The sequence below is a fragment of the Antechinus flavipes genome, chromosome 6 (assembly GCF_016432865.1).
Source record: "Antechinus flavipes isolate AdamAnt ecotype Samford, QLD, Australia chromosome 6, AdamAnt_v2, whole genome shotgun sequence".
Taxonomy (NCBI): domain Eukaryota; kingdom Metazoa; phylum Chordata; class Mammalia; order Dasyuromorphia; family Dasyuridae; genus Antechinus; species Antechinus flavipes.
Window position 1 is genome coordinate 31,066,714 of NC_067403.1, and position 24,839 is coordinate 31,091,552.

The 24,839-nt window shown below is 33.9% G+C and overlaps 1 protein-coding gene across 2 annotated transcripts in view; it reads right to left on the reverse strand.

The window, feature by feature from the left end:
• The window catches only part of ATP8A1 (ATPase phospholipid transporting 8A1), a 256,720-nt gene that overhangs the window by 20,175 nt on the left and 211,706 nt on the right, over positions 1–24,839 (reverse strand). For both annotated transcript variants that reach the window (XM_051966099.1, XM_051966098.1), the window contains exon 33: positions 18,054–18,161. In XM_051966099.1, coding sequence (XP_051822059.1) covers positions 18,054–18,161 — 108 coding nt within the window. The remainder of the gene's footprint in view (positions 1–18,053; positions 18,162–24,839) is intronic.

Genomic DNA, 24,839 nt, shown 5'->3' on the forward strand with positions numbered 1-24,839 from the left:
GTGAAGAAGCACATTTTGGCTTTATGCAAAAAAAAAAAAAAAAAAGAAAGTCTAATAATTAGGTACACCAAAGTAGAATGGACTCCTTTAAATGTTCAAATAAGAGACAGCTGACTGCTTGTCAGGTATATTATAGACAGGACTGTTGTTCAAGAATGAGTTGAACTAAGACCACAGAAGTTTATATACTATTAGTTGGAAAAAAGAGCTTCAGAGATGATAATCATACCAGCTAACACATATATAAACATTTTCAAGTTTCAATTGCATAATCTCATTACATTATTTCAATTGATCTTCAAGACTACTGGAATTACCATACCTATTTTTATGAAGGAGAAAACAGCTTCAAAGAGATGGGAAAAACTGACCATGGTCATTTAGCCTGTAAACATTGGAGAGAGGATTCAAGCCCACACATGTGCCGATTCATGTTCTTTCTCTAAGACAAATGATTTCTGAAAAATGCATTATTAGCCCTTTCCAAAGCTGACGCCAGATTGTTCCAGACAACTTTCATTTGCCTTTGTCATCTTACTCTGTGACATGCTGGGCACCTTGTTGCCATAGTTCCTTTGAATTATATTTTTCTTTTTCCAAATAGCTCTGAGCATCTCATCTTCCCAAATGAAAATTAGGTAAGTAATCCTCACTCTAATTCCATCAAAATATGAACCCCTTGTTTCATGAATACATTTATCTTTTCATTCATTCATTCACTTACTTCTTTATTGGGAGGCAACTGGGGTTAAGTGATTTGCTTAAATGTCACATCTAGTAAAGTTTATGAGGCTCCAACTGAACTCAGGTCCTACTAATTCCTCTATCTACTGCACCACCCACCTGGCTAATGCATTTATTTATCTTTGTTCTAAGAATCAGGAGACCTTAGTTCTAGCCAAGACTGTTCTAACATCCTTGTGTGACAATGGAATAATAGTAATGATAATAATAACAAGTATTTTTATATAGTAATTGAAGATTTGCAAAGTGCTTTAGAAATTTTATGTCATTTTATCCTGGCCAAAATTCTGAGAAAGAGAAATGTTATTCCTATTTTACATATAAAGAAATTGAGGCAGACAACAATTAAATGACTCCTCCAGAATCATAAAGTTTAGTATCTGAACTCAGGTCTTCCAGGTCCAATGCTATACCACTTTAATCATCATGTATCTCAATTTCCTCCTTTGTAAACTGAGGGACTTGAATAAGAATATCTTTAAGGTTCCTTTTAATATCAACATACTTGGTATTCAATTACTGCAAAACACATTAAATCTTTATCTGTTTCATTTTTTGACTTAGATTTTCAAACATTTTGTGGACAAAAATCATTTTTGCTAAATTTTATTTATTAGAAATATAGTATCAAATCATTGACTTTTGTTCTCCTGAAATGCATGGAGGTTTGGAAGCTGGACAGAAAGAAGGCAAAAGATCCTGGGAATGTCCTTATGTCAAAAATATCTATTCCACACACATGAGAGAAATTAAATAATTCTATGACAGTAATTCCACTATTAGTGTGAATTACCCCCAAACAAAGAAACAAAATCTAATACTACTCCATAGCAGTATAATAGTAAAGGATTAGGGGGTTATAGTTTATATTTGTGTGGGAGAAAATTGGGGAGAAAAGGCAATTTTGGAATGGAGATCATTCTAGGAGGATGAACCTGAATAAGAAATCTGAATGTGGGGTTGTGCATGAAAGCAAAATAATATTTTTTTTTTCTGGGAAAAAAGTCACTAGGATTTATAAGAGAAGTCTAGAAAGAGAAGGTTGAGGAGATCAAACCAAATTTTGCTTCTTTTTCAATTTTCCTGGAGCACAGCTTGAATGGTATGTCAGACTTAGGTATTAAGACTATTCATTTAGCAGCTGTGTGGGGATGGAATTCAGAGAGGACAGATTAGGAGCAGAGAGACCAATTAAGATGCTCTTGCAGTAATCCAGAAAAGAGGTGATGAGAGTTTGAGCTGGCTGTATGAGTAAAGAGGAAGGGCCTGATATGAGTGCAGAAGGAGACTCGACAGAACTTGTAAGTTGATTAGATACAAGGTGTGAGGGAGAGAAAAAGAGTTTGGGATGATTTGCCAGGTTTAAAGTGGTGGCAAGGAAGTCAATAGAAATAAAGTAGGAAGAGGGCTGGATTTTGCACATAGTTGAACACACATATATTATATAATTATAATGTTATAACATGTATAATATATGTCACCCACTCACTAAATAAACATTTATTAAGTGCCTATTATGTGCCAGACATTGTGCTATGCATGTAAGTATATCCTCAGCACTTATATCCTCAGCATATAAGGAAGGGAAAAAATAGGTCAAAGGCAAAAGAAAAGGGATTTGTATTTGCAAGAAGGGCTACTCCTTCCTCTGAGACTTGAGAAAAAGAGAGGAAATGGGGGATAATGTGGAAGCTATATGAAGTAGAGAATTAAGGAGACAGTTAATGGTAACCTATTTTTTTCCAATGAAGAGTAAGATAACAGATTCCTTATGTTACAAAGGAAGAAGAAAGAGGTCACTGTCTTTCTTAAAAACGTGGTCCTCCTAAATAATCATAATGGTCCAAATGCCATTTGACCAGGACAGAATAAAGCGAAATGATATTCTATGTCTCCTGTTTGTGTATATAGTATATATACAACGGGCATTAACAGAGCCTTGGGATATATAAATGCATGGCCTACTGAGCTATTTTCTAGCAGTTTTTTTTTTAAACCATAAGATTTATGATGGATGTGAACAGGCTGCAGTTTGCATTCTCTAATGTCTCTTTTTGTCTCAGTTTCCTGTTCTGCAAAAGGGGGACAATATTAGCTTCTACCTCCCCGGAGTTAGAGAGGATTGTTGTGAGGATTAAATAAGATAACTACAAAGTACTTAATACCATGCCTGGCAAACAACAGGCACTATATATTTGTGTGTGTGTGTGTGTGTGTGTGTGTGTGTGTGTGTGTGTGTGTGTGTAAATATGTATTTATATATACACACAAATATACATATATGTGTGTGTATATGTATATATATATACACACACACACACATATAGTAGCTATTGTTAGCTATTATTTTATTTTTAAAATTTTTAAACATTTTATTTAAAATTTTGAGTTCCAAAGTCCATCCTTCCCCCCTTCCCTGAGGAAGTAATAGATTATATAATTGCAATTAAATAAATCATTTCCACATTAGTCATTTTGTGCAAGAAGACCCGAATAAAAGAAAAAAAAAGTGAAAAACAGCCTATTCCAGTCTGTATTCAAAAGACATCAGTTCTTTCTCTAGAAGCAGATAGCACACTTTATCATTAGTCCTTTGGGATTGTCTTGGATCATGGTATTGCTGAGAATAGCTAAGTCGCTCACAATTGATTATTAAACAATATTGCTGTTACTGTGTATAATGTCCTCCTGGTTCTGTTCACTTCACTATGTATTAGTTCATGTAAGTTTCTCCAGGTTTTTCTGAAATCATTCTGCTCGACATTTCTTATAGCACAATAATATTCCATTACAATCATAAAACACAGTTTGTTCAGCCATTCCCCAACTTTTAATTTCCAATTCTTAGCCATTACAAAAAGGGCTGCTCTAAATAGCTTTTGTACCAACAGGTCCTTCCTCCTTTTGTTAAATGTCTTTTTAATAATGATATTACTTGGTCAAAGGGTATGTAAGTTTTATAGCTCTTAGGGCAGAGTTCTAAATTGCTCTCCAGAATGGTTGGAATAGTTCAAACTCTACCAACAGTTTAAATCTAGTCAATTCAAAAGGGTTTAGTTTGAAATGAAATATGTATATTAATTCAGTAAGCATTTATTAAGTACTTATTAACTTCAAGGTATTAGATAAAAAGGATTTATCAATTGCTCCCCATAGGCAAGGCATGGTATTGGGTATTTTGCAAATATAATCTCATTTGATCCTCCTAAGATCATAATGGTAGGTGCTATTATCAATCTAATTTTACAATTGAGGAAACAGGCAAACAGAAACTAAGTGACTTGCTCAGGTTGCACAATCCAAACCTAGATTTGAACTCAGAATTTCCTAATTTCAGGCCTGATTCTCTATGTCCTAGGTCATTCTAAATGCAGAAAAACATTATTTGTTGAAAGGGGGAAAAAAGCTTTTAATTGGTGAGGTGCAGAGGGGATTGGACACTGTCAGAAGATACACTGGTCCTTTAATGAAGGGAGAAACTTTAAAAAGAAAAGAAATAGGCAGAGTATAAGTGGAAGCACTTTCCAGGTATTAGGGATAGGATGGACATGGAGGAGGAAGACAGGACAGGAAATATCCATTCCTCTCCCATATTACAAAAAATGCCCTCAGTGGATCAGAAGCTTAATAGTCTGGGCCTGTATAGTCCAAGTTGGAGAACTGGGGAGCTGAAATGAGTTTTGTTAGAAGAAGTCAGATTCTAAAAAGAATGGAAGACTTATTTCAGAGCAAGGCATCTACCACAAAACTAATCGCTAATTGTTTTGTGTCTATTTCCCTCAAGCAATTATTCCTGAAGTGATGATATGTACTGGGTGTTTTGATTCACGGAATAATTTGTACTTTTTCTGTGGTCTGCCAAATCTTTAATTTCTTCATTATACAATCTTACCACTTTCTGTGCTTCTATTTTAGCCATGTTTTAAGAAGCCCATTCTTAAGTTTCAAGGTTTCTCTCACTTTGCTTCTAGGAGCTGATTAATCTTAAAGGCTTCTTCTTCTATTAAACTGAAGCATAATCATCTAAAATGAAATCTTCAAGTTCTACCCATTTCTTCTTCATGATTATATTTAAAGTTGACACTTTAAAGTTGGATAGCTGCAATATCATCACGCAAGTTCTACTGAAGATACTTTATTGCATTCCAGCTTTATTTTTAATCTTGTCTCAAAGCCATCAGAGATCAGATGATTAAATAATATTAGATTATTAGATGCTTTGGGTAAAAGACAAATCACTGCGGCCATTCTGAGGTTACGTGGTAGGAAGAACTGGGTGCTAGTTCCAACTTTGTCATTAACCATCCATGCAACCTGGTGATTTATTTAACTGCCTATGATTTGCTCTTTATTAGAATGGAGCTAATATCTCCCATCTCATCTATTTCTAAGGGACACTGGCAGGATCAAATACAATGGAAGTGAGAGTCCTGTGAAAGGGAAGATGCAAAAAGTTATTTCTTAGCTTCCTTAAAATTAATAATGTGTTAATAAAATCTGATTTTTTGTGAAATGCTTTGTTTGAGAATGAGGGGCTATAGTAATTTATTCTCTCATGGCTTCTTTTCTCTCTAAGATTCAAGAAATGGACACATAGTAATTTGATTCTAATATAGTGATGTCATTTTGGTACTCTTTGAAAGCGAAAGACAAAACAATGTAAATTTAAGGAAATACACCCTTCCTCAAATAGCTGAACTAAAATTAGCTGTAATGACAAATTCTGGTTTCAAGGAGCAGATGAAGAAATCCTTCTTGGATGACACACTGAAGAAAACAGGAGATGGGTGTTATATATAATGCTAGATCTAGCAATTCTGTGAGTTGCTTTTACAATTGTACATGATAGATTTGCAGTTTCATTGCAATCATCTTGCAATAAATGTTTGTTTTATTCCATAACTTAAAACTAAGTTGGGAAAAAAGAAATCATAGGTCTAATCTATATCCCTTCTCCCTGTTTTCTAATTTTATCACATATATCAATTCTTATAGCATAATAATATTCCTTCACAATCATGTATCATAACTTGTTTAGCTACTCCTGAATCTATGGTTATTTGCCATATCACTGTTCAAAAGAACCAGCCTTCCCTCATCCATCATGTATCACTTTTCTGCACAAAGCAAGCTACATAGAACAATGAAAACAGTTTTTCATCATAATTAGGGAAAACAAATGAAATATTACAATCATACCCAACTGTAGCTTTTCAGCAAGAAAGCTAATATACAATGACTAAATCTTTTTTTAAACCTTATTGAAATATGTCTTTTATTAAATGATAATATTCTGATGATAATTTAACATTATCATTAAAGAGAACCTTGCAGAAGTAGTTTCAAACATAGGTCCAAATAACAGAAATTTTGGTGAGTGATAATAAATACAGACCTGATGGCAACCTAGAAGGATTGTAAGGAAAGACTAAATGATATGATGACCTCTCTGAAGTCACTGTTTTAATTACTATTTTATTAAGTTGTATTAATGTTGCTTTTTAAAAAATCATACTACAATCATTTCCCAGTGTCACTGTTACCCTCCTCTTTAACAGAGAAAACAGACTGATGGGATATTATTATGCTATAAGAATTGATATATGTGACAAAATTAGAAAACAAAGGGTTAAGGGACATAGATCAGACCTATGATTTTTTTTTTTCCAATTTACTTTTAAGTTATGGAATAAAACAAACATTTATTGCAAGATGATTCCAATGAAACTGCAAATCTATTATGTGCAATCTATGATTCCTTTTAAAATATATAATGAAGTTTTCATGTAAATTTCATTTTTCCCTTTTTCTTCTAGATTGAGATTTAGGATGGTGGGTGGGGGAACAAAAGAGACAAATAAAACAAAGAATAGGATGGTAAGGAGAGAAGATCATGGTAAAAAGAGATGCTAAGGAGGAAAATAGTAAAATTACAATTAAAAATGTAATTATTATAGCAAGTCTCTTTGTTGTGGCAAAAAATTAGAAATTGCAAGGATCCTCATCAACCGGGAAATGGCTGAACAAGTTGTGGTATGTGATTGTGGATCTATGATTTCACTAGTACTGAGAATTTCCGTGAGGAAACGTCTACCAATGCATCTTTTCTACAATTTATAGAAAATTTTAAAACAATGCCTGGAAAATATAATCCAACAATATAGAGAGAACAACAATTAAGTCCATAAAATTGAATGTTGTGAAATTAAAATGACCAAAAATAGCTCCAAAGAAAAGAAATAAGAAGGCAACTCCCTCCATATACATGCCTACATATGTGTATATGTGGGTGCTTGTGTATTTGTACAAATGAGAAATTATGGGTTTGGAACATAACAGATAATATCAGAGTCTGCCCCTTCCTACCCCCATTAAGCAATAGTTAGTTATGCCCCAATTTTTTTCTTCTTCTTTATTTTTTGTTACAAGGTTACCTCTTTAGGAGGAAAAGAGAGAAGGAAATGCACTGAGAAATATAAGTGATCTGAAAACAAAAAGATCAATGAACATTTTATTATTATTATTAAGAGCTAGCATTTACATAGCACTTTAAGATTTACAAAGTCCTCTGTATGTTATCTAATTTAAAAAAAAAAACAATTTTGTATGTGGAACCTTCTTTCCCATTGAGATGTAAAATTTATTTCCTTCCTATTTCCATTTTCTACAATTGACAATGTCATTGGCATCCATGCAATTAAGGTTAATGTCTATTCTAAGGAATGGAGATTATGAGCAGACATTATCACAGCAGGGCCTGGTCTAGATCTGTTTACATAGGGATATTTCACAAAATTAGAATCAGGATTAGAATTCAATATTTCAGAGTAATTTTAATCTGAAGTTGTAATGGCTATGGAATTATATGAACAACATAATGTGTGAACTTCACTCACATCCTTTTGCATTAAAAAAAAAATCTTCCTGCTTATTTCTTTCTTGATCTACCCTCCAAAAAAAAAGTCCTATCTGTGCTTTTGATAACATTGTTTTCCTTTCCCATGCAATTCCACTAATAGAGCTGTTCCTTAGCAATTTAGCTAAAAGAAACTGCCACCACTGACCATGTCTGACAGCCTCATTCCACACCTGTAGTTCACCATCTCTCTACCAAGAGGAGAGAACTATGTTCCAAAACTGGAGTCAGGATAGTCATTGAATGGATCTGAATACTGATGTCTTAATGTTGTTTTCTCTTCCTCATCATAATCATTATTCTCCTTTTTTTATTCTGTATAAATTCACATCATTTTCTCAGTCTTCTCTTATGGTTCAAAAATTCCATTATATTCCAAATGCCACAATTTATTTAGCCATTTCCATACTGACTTTTCCTTTCACCTTCCTGTTTTCTGTTACTTCAAGGAGCGCTGTTAGAAATCTATTTTATGTGGAATCTTTGTCACTGACCTGCTTGGAATAAAAGGTCTAGCACGGGCTAGGTCAGAGGATATTTATAGTTTAGTCACTTTTCTCATATAATTCTGTTTTACCTTATCCCCAAATGACCTGATTCTCCCCTTACTTTACTAGAAGCCTGGTCACAATCCAGAGCTCACTTTCTAGAAGCAGAACGATTTTCTCAGAAAATCTGGAGTTGGATTGCGAAGAGATTTGGATGATGTGCTAAGATAGTCTGAATTCATCACTTAACTACAGTCTTAGACAGTCTCATCAGAAAGGCAGGAACTTTGGACTACTCACAAAACAGTGGGAAAGGACTAAATAATTGGTCTTGCTAATACATGTCAACATACACATTTATTTGGTTACAAAACTATTTTACCATTGTATCTTGATCCAAAGATGAAGGAAATCTCTACTTAGATTGCCTGGATCAAAAATATGCTTGCAAATATAAGTCAGAATCCAATCATAGTACTAGTAATATATTTTATTTAGATTGCTTGCTATTTTTGAAGATCCTATTTTATAGATGAAGAATTGCACCATATGTGGCATTGCACAGAATTATACATTCAATGCCTTGCTTAAATCCTTAAAGCCAGAAAACTCAGAGCAAATTTGAACCCTCATCTCCAGGTTCCAAATGCAGACACCTCTTTCTTTTACACTATTGTTGGCACAAATGAACACACAATCAACTCCCAGGATTATTGGATATTTTCAATATTGAGAAAATGGTTTCTGAAACTAAATCACTATTTTCTCTCTTCCTCTCTCACATCTGGTTGAGACATGAGATTAACCAATCAATCAACAGTTATCAATGAAATGATTAAAATGTGGATAGTGCAAGAAAGAAAAAGAAAAACTAGGGAAAAATTAAATAATCTCCTATGAATAAGTGAAATCTTTTTTCTATTTCAAATCTTAGTATCTGTATCTCCTGTGTTACAGCAAACAGCTTTTGCAGAAGTAACAAGGGATGCATGATACCAATAGAATATGAACACCCAGAAATAAAATGTTCCTTTTATGTTATCAAGATTAGGCCCCATTAACACAAGAACTAGCAAAGAAATACACATAACCATGACAAAGAAAAACTATAAAATCTGTGAATAAGTTAATGAAAAAATATGAAATAGAATATTTTGCCAGAAGAAATAAATTTTCCATTACACTATAATATTGTACTAAACTATTTGATACATTTAACAAATTATTCATAGGAAAGATGAATTTGTTTATATCCCATGGTATTAGGTAAAATGAAGATTTTAAATCATGACTCTAATATCATTACAAATAGATAGTAAAAATTTACATACTAAAAACTTCCACAGTATATTAGGAGTGTAACACATTTTTATAATTTTGTGGTATGTTGTTTTTTTTATCTCTATACAACTTCTAAACTCTGTAAAATGTATAAGACTCTATTTTGTTCTTGTAGAATCAATTCAGTTATATTTGATTCTTTGTGATCCCACCTAGGGTATTCTTGGCAAAGACATTGGAATGGTTTACCATTTCCTTCTCTAGCTCATTTTAAGATGAGCAACTGAGGCAAAGAGAGTTAAGCAACTTGCCCAGAATCACACAGCTAATAAGTTTCTGAGGCCAGATTTAATCTCATGAAGATGAGTATATCTGACTTCAGGATCTGCACTCTATCTATCCATTGTGCCATCTAGATAAAACTCTATAGTAGCTATTATTTGAGTGAAAATTTGCTAGATTGTAAAATGGGATGGTAAAAATAACTAATTTATACATTAGAAATGAAGAATATTGGACTACTTGTCTTCATGTAGGTATTCTACTGAGGACAAAAAAAAAAGGCAAATAGAATTGTTCTGAATCAAAAGCAACCCAATTTCTTTTGGTAAGTAAAACACTTCATAAAGTAGCTTGGTTTTTTGAATGATAAAGACAGCTTGATTTGACCAAAAAAAAAAAAAAAAGAAAGAAAGAAACGTAGCCACTGACTAATAGGTAGGGTGTATTTGACTTGTTCTATGATCTCAAACTAGAATATCGGGTGAAGAGGGTTCAGAAAAAAAAAAAAATGTCACTCAGAATCAGGAGATCTGGATTCAAATTCCAGCCTGAGTTTCTTCAACTTGAGTAAGTTACAAATTTTTAAAGTCTCAATTTCCTATTCTGAAATATGGGAATACTTGCATGACTTTCTTTCATTGGGTTATTAAGGAAAGAGCTTCTTATCCCATAGAGATAAGTTATTATTATTATTACTTGGTTCCATACAGCTAAAATAATACATGATTTATGGAAACCAAGGTCACGATGACATTGCTGATTCTTCTCTGTACATTTTGGTAGGGCTTAGAGATCTCCAAAAACAAATTGTGCCAATTTATGGGGAAGGATTTCTACTCTTGCAGTGATGGAGAAATCATTCTTCCAAAAGAACTACCATCTGATTTACCAACTCTAATGGGTCCCACCTGTCCTATATTTTGTGATCAAGACCATTCTTTACCATACTATTTAAAACTGACTTGCTATGTGACTTTAGCTGAGACAAAGAATCTTTTTTTCTTATTTTTAATATTGCCATCTTTACAATAAATATGCCATCATTACTGAGAGTAGTTAGGATTCTTGTGAAATAGCTAAAGGGAAAATTGTAGAGTAGGTGGAAGACTTGATGTATTCACAAAGCACCGCCACCTTTCTTGCCAAGTCGAGTAAGAAATTGCTTGCTGATTTCCCTTTTCCGTTGTGACCTAAAATTCTGATTTATGGTAATAGATGACACCCATTTCCTCCATTCTACTTAGCACTCTTGCTGGACTACAGGGTTATTACTACAAAATGGATTCCAGAGGTCCACAGGGATGGGGCTACCTGAGTAACTCAAAGTGGTCTCAAATATTAGGGACGCAAGGACCAACATCAAGGAACATATTTTTATTAGACTGCCTCACAACCCTTGGGTTCACTGGAGAATATTTGACAGGGTTTATGAGAGTTGCTCTCTTAAGATTTCTGGTCTGAGCATGATAACCTTGGATGAAATTCCATCATATCAGGACCTTCTTCCACCCCCATCCCTCAAAAGGACTAATTTTATGACCAATAAATTATTCACTGCTATCTAAATTATAAATGCCAATATGTGAGAAGGGATATTTTAACTAGGAAATTCCTCACATGAAAAGTAATTTATTATGTTGGACAATATGGACAGCAGCAAAATTTAAGAAAATAACACTGCTAATATAGTTTATTAATACCTTTCCTATAGGGGTGACACTAAAGAGTTCAACAAAGACTTTTATTGTTTTTCAGAGAGACTCTACAAACCTCAATCAAGTGATCTGAAATTCTGTAAAACACATGCTCGTTCCTTAACTTCAATTTCCTTCAGTAGTTTTATAGATCCCTTAGGCCAGACAGAGCAGAAACAGATGGCGCTCTGGAGAACTTTACAGTGCATGCCTGTAATACCACAATAAATTTAAAAGTTTTGCAGATAGTGAGCTTCTGGTATTAATCCTGATATGAAATAGTTCTGAGAGTACCATGGTACTTTCAAATTTTTTAATCTGTTTGCTAATCACATCAACTCAAATATTTTTAAGACTCAATCTCAAAATTCAAAACCCTGGCAATATCATTCAGACAAGTCAGGAAAGCAGGTCGGCATCTGTTTATATACCATTGTGCTTTTCCCTAAGGCCTACCTTGCCCCATAAATTGTTCTACTGGTGTGAAAAAATACAAGTCAGGTCTGAAAAAAAAAAAAAGGGTCTCCTCTTAAATCACAACCATATTTGCCAGAGAAAAAGACGACAACTGCATATTTAAAGGGGTTGCTAAGCATGCCGTGCTATTTTTCCTTTATTATTTTTCTTCCTTAAATGATTTTCTCATTGTTACTCTCTAAGTTTCACTGATGTCACGATGATTCTTTTTAAAAAGTTAAATATTGCAGTTATTTATGGTTCTTATATAATTGTTCATTTTTCTGAAGTAAAGAACTGAGAACAGTTTTACATAGAGGTTCTCCGCAGAAGAAATTTAAAAGCAAGTAACTTTAAGGAATGTGTTTCCTAAGTGGGGATTGTGTCAAAGACTCCCTTCCTTCCAAATTCACATGTGGGCTAAGTACCAAGGAATGGTTGAGACCAAAGTAATCAAAATATTCAAGAAAATAACAATAAAAATAAAAAAACATTTTGACTATCTGGAAATGGTCTTCTGGAGTCCTTAAGTATCCAGAAGGATGCCTAATCTCTAACAGGGAAACATACCTTTTATAATGGCAAAGAACCTTCAGTTTTGGTCATACCTGCCTGAATGGCTGGCAACATCTCTGAAGGGCCAGTTTCCTCCATCTTTACCTCTCTAAAACTGAGATGTCTGGGAGAATGACAAGAGAGACAAATGGAAAATAAAGCAGAGAGTGTGAGAGGAGAGTGTGGTGGTCACTAAACAATTAGGAGCGGGAGGGGAAGTACTCAATGATTAGAAGAAACAATGGAGGGACAAGTGACAGAAAACCGAAATAACAGGTAGAGGAGCCTTGAACATAAAAAGGTGGATATCCATCCACAAAGAAGTGTGTTATCTTTGTATCTGGATGAATGGGATAAGAGATGAGGGAGGAGATCATTTATATTTTATTAGCCTTTGAAGATCTAAAGTGGTAAGTGCTAAATAATCTTAATAATAATAATAATCTAAGTATTTTGTAAAGACAGCCTGTGGATGATGTTAGATAATTGAGATTTTTAAAAATTGAAACTTTTTTTTAAGAGATGATGGGATTCTTGTTGATCATGGTGCTGAAAAGAGATAATTGATCACAGAGATGATTCAATGGATGAAGGTCAAATGCAGACTGGGAGACAAGGAATCCTGGGGCTCTGACCTAGTAAAAACAATGATGGCAAGATAGTTTTGGGGTAAATTGAAGGGTCATAAAAGAAATAAATAAGGCTTTTAGTTTGGGGTAGCTCTGACTAGGGGTTGAGTATCTAAAAAAAGGAGAGGCTAATTATGAGTAATTTTGTGAAGAAAACATAGGGCTATGGAGATCAGTAAAAAGGAGACTAGCTATTCAAAGGGAAAGAAGTTTCAATCTGGGAAAAAAGACATCAGCCAGAAAGGATCTTGCCTCCATGATCAAGGATAATGAATAAAAATTACTTTCAATCTTAGGGCTGAAAATAAGAATAGTAGGAAGAAAAATGCAAGGGACTCTAAAGGCCTGAATTATGTTTGAATCTGCATTGAGCTGAATTAAGTAGTATGAGCTATATCTATATTTTACCTAATTTATGCTTTGAGATTTTCCTGCACTACAGCAAAGTAATCTATATAACTTAAAAAGTCGATTAAGATAATTCGAACTTCCACTTAATGCAAGAATTCTTTCTACATCATTCTGACTGACTGTCAATAACACAGTCTCTAAATGAATACTTCTGAATGATAGGAAACTCACCATCTTATGCACTAGAACACTCTGTTAAAAGGTTCTTACTTATACATTACAATTTGCCTTCCTTTCTACCCATTGGCCAGTGTTTATTTGTCCTCCCCTCTGAAGCAAGCGTCTTAGCCTTTTTCTGCATCATGGACTCCTTTGGCAGTCTGATGGAGTCCTCAGAATAATATTTTAAAAAGCATAAAATTGCACATCTAAGTTTACAAAAGAGGTCTATTATGTGGAAATAGTTGTCAAAATATAATTTAAAAATAAGCTCATAGAACCCAGGTTTAGTACCATGCTCTAGAGTAACTCAGACTGAATTTATCATCATGGCAACCATTTTCAAATATTTAAAGACGGATACTATATTATCTTTCCCCTCTAAACTTATCTTCTTTTTGGCTATCTTTGGTCTTTCCAACCAAGCATTGCACAAGATGGTTTACAGATGCATGAAAAAACTGGAAGAACTCTAGTTTTTCAATCTCTCTCTTAAAATCTGGTACCCCAAAGTGTGCACAGTATGTGCCAGGAGGTATCTGACAAAGGGTAAGTAAAGTGAGATGATTAATTTCCATAATCTGAGTATTAGAATTTATTTATGCTAAGATCATGTTAGGTTTTATTTTTGTTTAGAAGCCGCCCTATACATGGAAAGGCTACATGGAAAGGCTGAGGAATATGAAAACCACCAGATCTGTTTTCAGAGCAACTATTTTCAAGCCCAGCCCTGAGGAAAGGATTATGGTCCTAGAGGTATAGTTAAAGGAAGAAGCCTCCTCCCACCCCAAATTATTTCCTTCCTTCCCTCGCCTCCAAAGGTGGTAGTAGGGAAAAATTAGCCAAGTGGAAGGAAACTAGCCAAAGGCACTTCTGTTTGCGGGCTGCCATGTTTTATTAGAGATATGATGTACAATATGTCAAACACTGAGTATGAGGGTTTATATTTCTTCCAACATTACAATTTCAAATAATGCTGATGAATACAATTTCCTCCAAACAATACAGTATTGCTATAAATATTAACAGATGAATAGCATGTGTTTTTTTTCCTTAAGGTGGTAGAACAATTTGTTATGTGTAGTGTATAGGTATTCATATGTATATACAAATACTTCATTTGTAATCCCAATAAAATCTGGCATGTGTAAAATACAATAGTAGAACATCTATTTTAAAAAAATATTACTTGGTTTTACGTCAATAAAAAATGAGAGTTGTCATATACAAGCAGAGGGCTGATGTGATGTAGAGAAAGATTCTTAAACTGTGGATTGTGACCCAATGTGAGGTTGTGTCACTGAATATGGGATTGTGAAATTATGATTTTTCATCAGTAATTGTTTGATTTGTATACCTATTTTATAGACCTAGATGCTCAGGGTCATGTAATAATTTCTCCAGCAAAAAGAGGTCACCAGTAGAAAAGTTTAAGAAGCCCTGTTGTGGTGGTAGAGAGTTTGGCTCAGAATTAGGACAATTTGGGTTCCTCCTGTTACTAGCTGGGTAACCTCAGGAACAAATCAATGCTCCAGGCAATTCCCAAACACATTGAGGTACAGAGCAGGTGCTGATTTATTATAACACCTATTATCCTACAGGCTAGGAATCAACACACAGAAGACATTAACTAGAGGATTTGAGATATTCTTTCTTGAGTGTAAAGTGATTTGCATAATGGCATGTTAATCGAGCTCATTTTGCATTACCTCCCCTCCCTTACTACTTCTAGAACTGTCCCAGCTATTTAAAGACTACACACACATAAAAATAAGGATTAATAAAATAACAAAAGAAAATAAAGTCCTGTTAGCAGTTAGCAACACATACGAAACTAACTAAAATAAAATGTAATATTCATTGCATTATGAATTATAAATAGTGATATCACAGGGCTCAAGAGATAAGATAAAGCTCACATTTTCTAAAATGTGGGGTACACTTGAGGGGAGGAGATGGTGTAAATAGGTAGAGGTATGGTTTTTTTTTTTTTTTTAGCACAACTCTCATATAAATATATTGCATTTTCCCCAACAAAAATAAGATTCCGAAAAAAGTAAAAAACAGCAAATTTATTCCAATGGCTATGTATGGAAGAGGTGGGGATAAGCAGAGTCCACCATTACTGGGTAGGTAGTAAACCATAGATGGCAATGATTTACATTATAACTTCCCTCCTTCCCACATCCTGAAGAGGGTCCAAACTATTCCTTCCCCAGTGGATACCAATCCAATGCATCTCCCCCCAGTCCTGTTTATCAGGAAGTTCCCTGAAAGGCAGGAGTCCTCTGTTCTATGGGGTCCTTTGACGCCAGCCTGAGCAGGGGTGCTTCCTAGGGTCTGATTAAGCCCCCTAATGATCCTAGGGGAAGGGCCCAATAACAATCTCCTACTTTGCTGGACCTACAATCCCAGCTACATTAAGGACATGTCTTGGGGCAGAGATTTAGACCCTTAAGAGGCCTTTATCTTTTGTTTTGAGAGAGAGTATGTATGGCAGAGCAGGAAGAACCTGGGATCAGATCCTGGCTTTCCTACTTGATACCAGAATAGAAATGACCCTCTAATAGAATTTCCACATTATTTCCAGTTTTGCTAGCAAATGAGAAGGTGCAGTGAAAAGATTTGGAGTCAGGAGAAATTGGTTCTAATTTTTCCTCTTTTGTTAACTCCCCATATGAGTCTAGGCAAGTCACTTAACCATATTATCTGCAAATTGGAAGATTAAACAGTCCCTTCCAGCTCTCATTCTAGGGTTCTATGGTCCTGGATATGTCTTATTAAACCTATACCTTGCATGTGCTTTAAGAGTAATTAATGCTCAATAAACATTGAATGCAATTCAATTGTCCTGGGTGCCTAAATCATTTAAAATTCATTTCATGTTATTCATTATTAAAAATAAAAAAATAATAAGAGAACAAGAACTCAGACAAGATGACTGTCATGGAGGAAGAAGAGGAGAAGGTAGGTCAATATTAAGGAAAAATCATTTTTAAAAGAGTATTGGGTAAAAAATAAAGAATAGGCTTGAACTTTCTAAAGGATGTTACTGGATATAGTCTGATTTGATTAATACAAAAGGAAAAAAGGGTTAAGAGGGAAAATCCTTATTCTCTTTTTCTTAAAATATAGACTCAACTTCTGTAGAGGTTTTTGACCTTGGGGTCTGGGAACATAAAAAATTATATAGTTAATATTTAAAATTTGATGACATTTAAAAATGGTTTTCTTTGAAAATCCACATATTTTATCATATGCATCTAAAACACTATTCTGGGAAAGGAATGATAGGTTTCGCTAGATTGCAAAGGGTTCCACAATCCAAAAAAAAAAAAAAAAGAAAAAAAGAAAAGGTTAAGAACCTTTGTCCTAAAGTTTGAATAGTTACATGCTTCAAAAAAAGCTTTCACTTTAGGTGGAAGTGAATGTTTCTTGATATGTTTGGTTTCATTGTAACTGTATCAAAACCTTCTCCCTAATAAACTTAACCACAAGAGTTTTTTTTTTTTTTTTTAAGTAACTGCTTTCTGCTAATTTATAAAAAGCAGAATCCTGTCAGATAAAATTTCATGAAAATGATCTATAAACCAGACTGTCAAAAGTGAAAGGTACTCAGGGCAGTACTTATGGGCAACAAATACAGCAAAACCACTGGAAAGGTTTCCTGTTACTGCAGCAACAGAAAGCACGGTAACCCGGCTCACGTTACGTGGATTTGCAAGTTACTGTGAGGTCACAGGAAATCCTGAAATGTTTTCCACATTTTCTTTCATACATTTTATGTCAAATTTCCTGCAACTGAAATCATAAACCATCGTCCTGTTGGAACTTCTTCTGAAAGAAAAGAGATCTTCTGACACTCCCTCCCGAACACCTAATAACTCAATTCCTACCCCAGTAACAAGACACTGAAAGACAGGATTGAAAATGGACTATGATAAGGCTGAAATGTCAAATGTGCCGAATTTTTCATAATGAAAACCAAACTGATATCATTAAAACCATTATAAAAACTACCTTTAATAGACCGGTGAATGCCTTTTTTTCTAGAAAAAAAGTGACAGCACAAATTATTGTATTTAGTAAGTATAAATGTATATCCTCAACATTCCTCCAATTTCAGATTCAAGATGTATAATTGGTTTTAACTGTACATTTTATTGTACGATTTGTGTAAGCAAATAGATAAATGCATATACAATGTTTCTGGTTCCTTACAAACTACCTTTTAATGTTCCTCAAATGATTATGAGAGGATAAATAGAACATGGGAAACTTGCAAAAATAAGTATTCTCACAAAATTTATCACTTACAACTATAGAATTAAAAAGCAGGTCAGACCAGTGAAAAATGATGCTAAAATATGAATATTTCAGAAGTAAAATAAAAGCGGCAGGTCATCAATTATGGACAAGAATGTTTAGCATATATTACCTCTCCCGACATATCAGGTGCCATAGGAACTGCAGGCCACAGAGATGAGTAGATTCCAAAAAACACCACCCAGAGTGCAATGCTGCCCCAAATTGCTATATGGCTGAACTGTATGGGAAAAGGGGGAGGAAGAAGGGAAAAAAAAAAAAAGAGGGTGTTGAAATTAATACACTTTTAAAAAAAAGTGTTGGATTATTATTTCAAGAAAAAGATGCAGATGTGACTTTTATAAATCCCATGTAGCTCCTGATTTTATCCCAAAAGGATTATTTTCGATATATTGAAAATAAGCTTTCTCCCCCCTAAGGATTATATGTATTCAGTCTCTCACTAAATGCCATTCTCCATTCCACTTTCCCCCCACCCCAGTCACAATATATAGTTGTAGAGTTATGAAGTAAATGAGAAACTTGTGTGTGCATAGTAAATGGGAACCAAAGGAAAAATGTCATTTCACAGAAACCACTAACTTCTAGAGAAAACGTCTCAGCTGGATTAATCAAAAATGCTACAGAATAAAGAGAGCCCTACTGTGTGTGCTCAGAAGTCATTTCTGTAATGGATTCAAATGAGATCATACTCTACCAGATTTTAACTTTGGAATCTGCAGTTTTGTTTCAATTTACTAATAAGTTCTTGTATTTTCTTCCCTATATTTCTTTTGGAGTTACTCCTTTTGTTGCTCCTTAAGTGTCCCTTATACACATAAGAAGCAACTCCTTTTATAGGATCCATCAAATAACATATTAATTCACTCAGACATTGTGTCATCTTATTTCTTAATACTTAAGATAAATTGTCAGATCTGTCCAAGAAAACTTAGTTGCTCCTATTCTTGCTTTGCACACATCATCCTTCTTCTGCAGTTCCTTACTCTAAAATGGAATTTCATCATTATTTTTTAATATTAGTTTTTTATTTTTCAAAATACATGCAAATATAATTTTCAGTATCTACCTTTACAAAACCCTGTGTTCCAAATTTTTCTCCCTCTCTTCCCCATATCCCTCTACCCTAGATAGCAAGTAATATAGCTTAAACATGTGCAGTTCTTCTAAACATATTTCCACATTTATCATGGTGTAGAAGAAAAATCAGATCAAAAAGGAAAAAAGAGAAAGGAAAAACAAATCCAAGCAAACAACAACAAAAAAATGAAAATACTATGTTGTGATCCAGATTCAGTCCTCATGGCCCTTTCTCTGGATGCATATGGTTCTCTCCATCACAAATTTATTAGAATTAGCCTAAATCACCTCATTGTTAAAAAGAACAGCATCCATCACAATTGATGATCACATAATCTTGTTATTACTGGGTACAATGATCTCCTGGTTCTACTCACTTCACTTAGCATCTGTTTCTTAAGTCTCTCCAGGACTTTCTGAAGTCATCTTGCTGATCATTTCTTATAGAACAATAATACTCCATTACATGGGATTTCATCTTTAGATGAATTCATGTCACTGATTTCGAAGTTTTATTCAAAAATACCTTTTCAAAGAAGTATGTCACTGATTAACCGATATCACTGCAATCCTACTGTTTTCATTCTGTATCTTGCATTTAGGGATTCTGCATGCACTATATTCATTTGTTTTCAACATTTAGTTGGCTGGGTTTCTGGCTTATGCTTTCCCTTGGGCAGATTAAAAAAGTTTAAGCTGAAATATATTTAGAAGCTTTCTCTTCCACTTTAATAGCTTTGTACAAGATACTGGAGAACTTGACTAGAGAATAATAATATCTTGGTGGGCTGTGAACCATGTTTTCTGTTTCTTTTTTGAAAGGCAGCACAGGGCTGACTGAAATTTAGGTGATGGGGGATTGAGTATCTGATTTGCTACATGGCTGTGTATTCAAGAGAATCTAAGGTTCTTTGAAAGCAGGGACCATTAGTTTTTGGTCTCTGCATCCCTAATATCTAGACACAGCGTGGTCCATAGCAGATGCTCAATAAACACTTTCTTAATTGATCCTTGGCCATAATAAAACAATAATAATGACTCAAATGTAAACATATATTGCTTTATAATTTCCAATATATTTCACTAGGGTTCCATTTTTTCACTTGTAAAATGGGTTCGATTTCAAGAAGCCTAAGATCCTCTATAATTATAAAAATCTGAGATACCTGTATTTTTGTATTCTCATTACTCCCCCCACCATAATAAAGCACATTGCTAACTGCAGCGAAATTGCCAGTCAGTGTTTATGTCTGACTACTTTGGGTTCCATACAAACTTGTAAAATAGAACATCAGTTCAACCTATTTAATTTTTCCTCTAACTTCTTGTTAATTTAGAATCGTTGTTAATATTTTCACTTCCCACAAAGGCAAATTTCCATTTGTAGTCTGCAGCCTTCCATGATAGGAAAGGAAAAAAAAAACTATTAAAACCAAAACTTTCATTTATTTTGTCTGTGTTAGGAAAAGCTGGAAAGCTAAGAGGCTTCAAAAATGGAGTAAGGTGCTTGGGCTGAGAGCTGATGGTGCAGCCTATGTCCAACATGTAACAGAGGGAAAGAATAGGGGCACTCAGGATTTCTTTATTCTCCCTGAGTTAGTTTGTTGAAAGTGGAGCTTTAGATATTGGAAAGAGCATTGAACTTCAGTCTGAGAATATCACTCTGAGTACTATCTCTGTTACCAGCCTTGAGATCTTGGGCAGATCCTTTCGGTATACTCATTAATAAAATGAGGAAAGTAATATTTCTACTGCTATAAGAAAAAACTGTATAATGGGAAGGCATTACATGTGAGCCACTGTTTGTTTTGTAGCATTATGAATTTCCAATTGGGCATAATTCCTATTCAATTTTAAATGACCAAACCAACGATAATTCTTTTGGATTATTTGCTGTTCTGAATTATCCATTCTACTCCTTGTATTAATTAGCATGGATATTTTGAGAATGGACTGTATAAAGATGCTTATCTAAGAATCTAATAGTAACTTGCTGGATTCAATTATTGAGTTTCAACTATAACAAAAATATCATTTAACATTTATATTTCTATGGCTTTGGAAAATTATAAGTTGAGATACAAATTACCCTACTATGAGAGGTTAAGTGGTAATATCTTTGCCAAATTTGACTAAAAATTCAAAACTCTTGATCAAAGGAATACAGAGAAAAAAAGCACATATAAATGCAATTTCTCATTTACATATGACAACCTCTAGATTAGATTTCTATTCCAATGCTTCACAGGATGAATGGTATAGAAGTTACTAAGTTCTTGAAGAGTGTGTTAGTGGAGTATAAGTTTTGGCAGAGCCTACATAAAGCTGGAAAGTCTCCTCAGTGACTAAAAATCACCCAAAGAAAAAGTTCTTTAGCAGAGGGCTGACCACCAAGTAATGAACTGTGTCCACAGCAACTCATGAAACCAGTTACTAAGGCTGAAAGAATTTTCAGCTACATCAATTGAAATAATATTCACCTAGATAAAAATCACTGATCTTAGGAAGTACCCAAAAGCTAATGCTAGGTATGTTTAAGGAAGAAAATCCAGCAAATTCGTAAATGGTGCATGTCTCCTCCCCATTCTATCACTTATTTTTTTCTCCTGTCACACTTATTTTTTCACTTGTTTTTCAATCTATCACTCTCCACTGGCTCATTTTCTGCTGCCTACCAACATGACTATGTCTCTGATATCCTGAAAAAAAACAAAACTTGGCCCTTCCATCCTTGCCAATTAATTTGATCTTTTCTACTCTTTGTTACTAAACTACTTAAAAAGAGAAACTCCCCAACTTCTTTTAAGTCTCAATCCTGCTTTCTACAGAAAGCCTTCTCCAACCCCTCTTTGTTCCAGTATTCTTCTTCTGTTAGTTGTTTCATATTTATCCTGTATATAATTTGCTTTCTATATATTTGCTAACATGGTGCCTTCTTTAATAGATTGTAAGCTCCTTGAGAACAGGGACTGTCTTTGTCTATTTTTGCACTCCCAGTACTTTAACACAGTGCTTTGTACATAGTAGATACTTAATATATGTCGATTATATGTTGACATTTTTCTTTTCTAAAGTCATTGCTTATTTAAGTAGAGCTTCCTACTTTTATTATTTTTGAATAGAGTCAAACATAAAGATTAGTTTGCTTGTAATAAAATAGGAGACTTGTGAAAACCAAATATTTTTGTGAAATGCCAAGATTTTAAAAAATTATGGACAATAATCATGAGACTTTTTGTCAACTATTTTTATGATTATGAACACATAAGCAAAATGAGAAAATTTGCTACCTATTTTCACTGCTGCTATTTCCTAGTGTCAGACTTTTAGACACATTCTGAAGGCAAGAATATTAGTGTGATGAGTAATGTTAGGAGCATTATCATAAATTATAATAAATACATATATATAGCTTCTTTCTGAGGGTCAGCATGGTTATATATTGAGATATTCTTCAGTTATTATCATAGTCGTCTTTCCTGACTTTTAAAAAATATATTACTGGTATCTTTTTAAAAAATATATTACTTTTATTTTAAAATATACTCCCTTTCTTCCTCTCTCTGCAGATCCTATTACAAAGAAAAAAAATCACTTCTTCAAAAGTAACCAAGAAGTCACCCAAATTGATTTGACTTGACTCACGCAACCTCTTCACCATCAAACATTTTTATCATTTGCCATCTTTGATAATTTGTTGGATGTCTAATGAAACCTCAGAGTTGGTTTAATTTGCAGTTCTGGCTTATTCCTCTGAATTCCACTATAATTTTAAACATATAATTCTAAATAGGAAATTATATACATAACATCTATTGTAGGAATAATACTTTATGGAAATGTTTTTTTTAGAATGTCATGCACAAATAAAAAATTCCAATGATAGAAACTAATACACATATACATCACTAGAACTATTCATTACTTTAAATAAAGGCCCTTCAGTAGTAAAACCCAATAAATTCTAGCAATGAGATATGCTTTTAGAAATTGGGAATGACTGCTCCAGACATCTGAACCTGAATGCTTACTATTCTGGTCACTGACTGACTTGAAAAAGCTTTATTTTAAAGAAAAATAGTTTTTAAGTTACTACAATTTGAAAAACTATCCAAGGGGAAAAAACACATCAATTATGGAAAGGAAAATGTAACTTCCCATTGGTATCAGAAAGGCATGAAGCATCAATGTTGCTAGAGGATCCATGTCAACTGTATGTCATTGTCTGGAGAACAGGAATTCTTTTTCTATATGGACTTTTAAAAATGTGATTCTAAGGTGGGTTCCTTTTGAGGGTTTAGCCTACTACTGACTAAGTAAGCTCTACTTAGTCAAATATTTTGAAGCTGAATGGAGTCAATATAATGTCATCTTCAAACAGGAGCAGAAGGGGATCACAACCTATAAAGAACTCCTCCATTTGGCTGATTTGTAAGAAAGCCTCCATAGAGGTTGTAAACATTTTTAGTAAGCAAATCTCTCCCTCTGTCCTTTTCCATTTGATAACAATAACCAGAGAAGCACTGAACAAAATCACCTCTCTATTTTTATTTGCTGATTAATTTGGTAAGGTCTTGGCAAGATGGGAGACATCTTATTGGAGGAAAACATTTAAGGCTTATTTTTTCTTTGCTGAGTCAAATACTTAAAAAAATCCAAATATAATCTTGGGAGATCCTATATTCTTCAAACCTTTCAACCAATTGTGTGATTGTAAAGCTATAGTTTATTGTAGAAAACAGTTTGTAAAAGCCTGCTGTTTTAACATTAACAGCATTATAGATCATTCTCACAAACACTTGACAGAGATGAAAAACAGTAATTATTTGAAAACTCTCAATTTTATTATATTCTTAATAATTCCATCTATGACTTTTACTTTTTCGAATTTCTCCTTCTTTCAGGAATCTTAAAAAAATGATCTCATAACACTTACAAAACTGTGTCACTTTTTATGGTTTGTTTTCTTTCTTCTACAAAACAAAACCTCATATTTTTAGTACCTGTATTCCAGTGATTCTATATGGGTACAAATAATGGAATACCAGTCTCTGAAGAATCAAAATGGTAGATGTATGAAAGGAAAATGAGGAGAACAAATGGCTATAGCATATTGCCAGTGATGACCTATACACAAAAGGTCACACACAAGTTATTATCCAAGAAGTAAATATGGTCAGTCAGGTAATGCAACCAGTAGTAATAGATGTCTTGTAGTCTGTGTGCTGCTTTACACACATGTATATGTGATATTAAAGACCTAGATTCTAAGATTTTAGCCCATGAATGGGCTTCCTATGGGCCCTGATAGTATGATGTAGATAAGTGACACAAAATGAATAATCTGGGAGGGTTTGTACTACATGTGGGACTACAAATGAAGGAGATTATAAAACCAAGGATTTACTGGCTCTATCATTTTTTTTTTTCAAAATTGGTCTTAAATTTGACTTTTGCTCTAATAATTTGACTGGCTTGACTGCATATAGACATGTCATGGCTTGGAAATGACTACCAGTCATTTCCTGCCTTTTAAGACACAGCCAATATCATTTTTGTAATATTCAGTGCTTGCCACATCTAACTTCTGACTTTTTCAAGACAAAAATCTATGGTATTAAGAGTAGACATTTCTGGCCTTTGAAATCTTCTATTTCTTCATTCTGAATTCTAATTTCTAACATTTTAAACTTTCTTTTTCTAAGTCTACATTTCTACTTAACTCATTGAGTATCAGTGAATATACTCACTAAGCTCTTTACCTAATTTCTCTACTTTATCATCCTCTGTGACAGATGTTGGCACCCAGCCACAATTA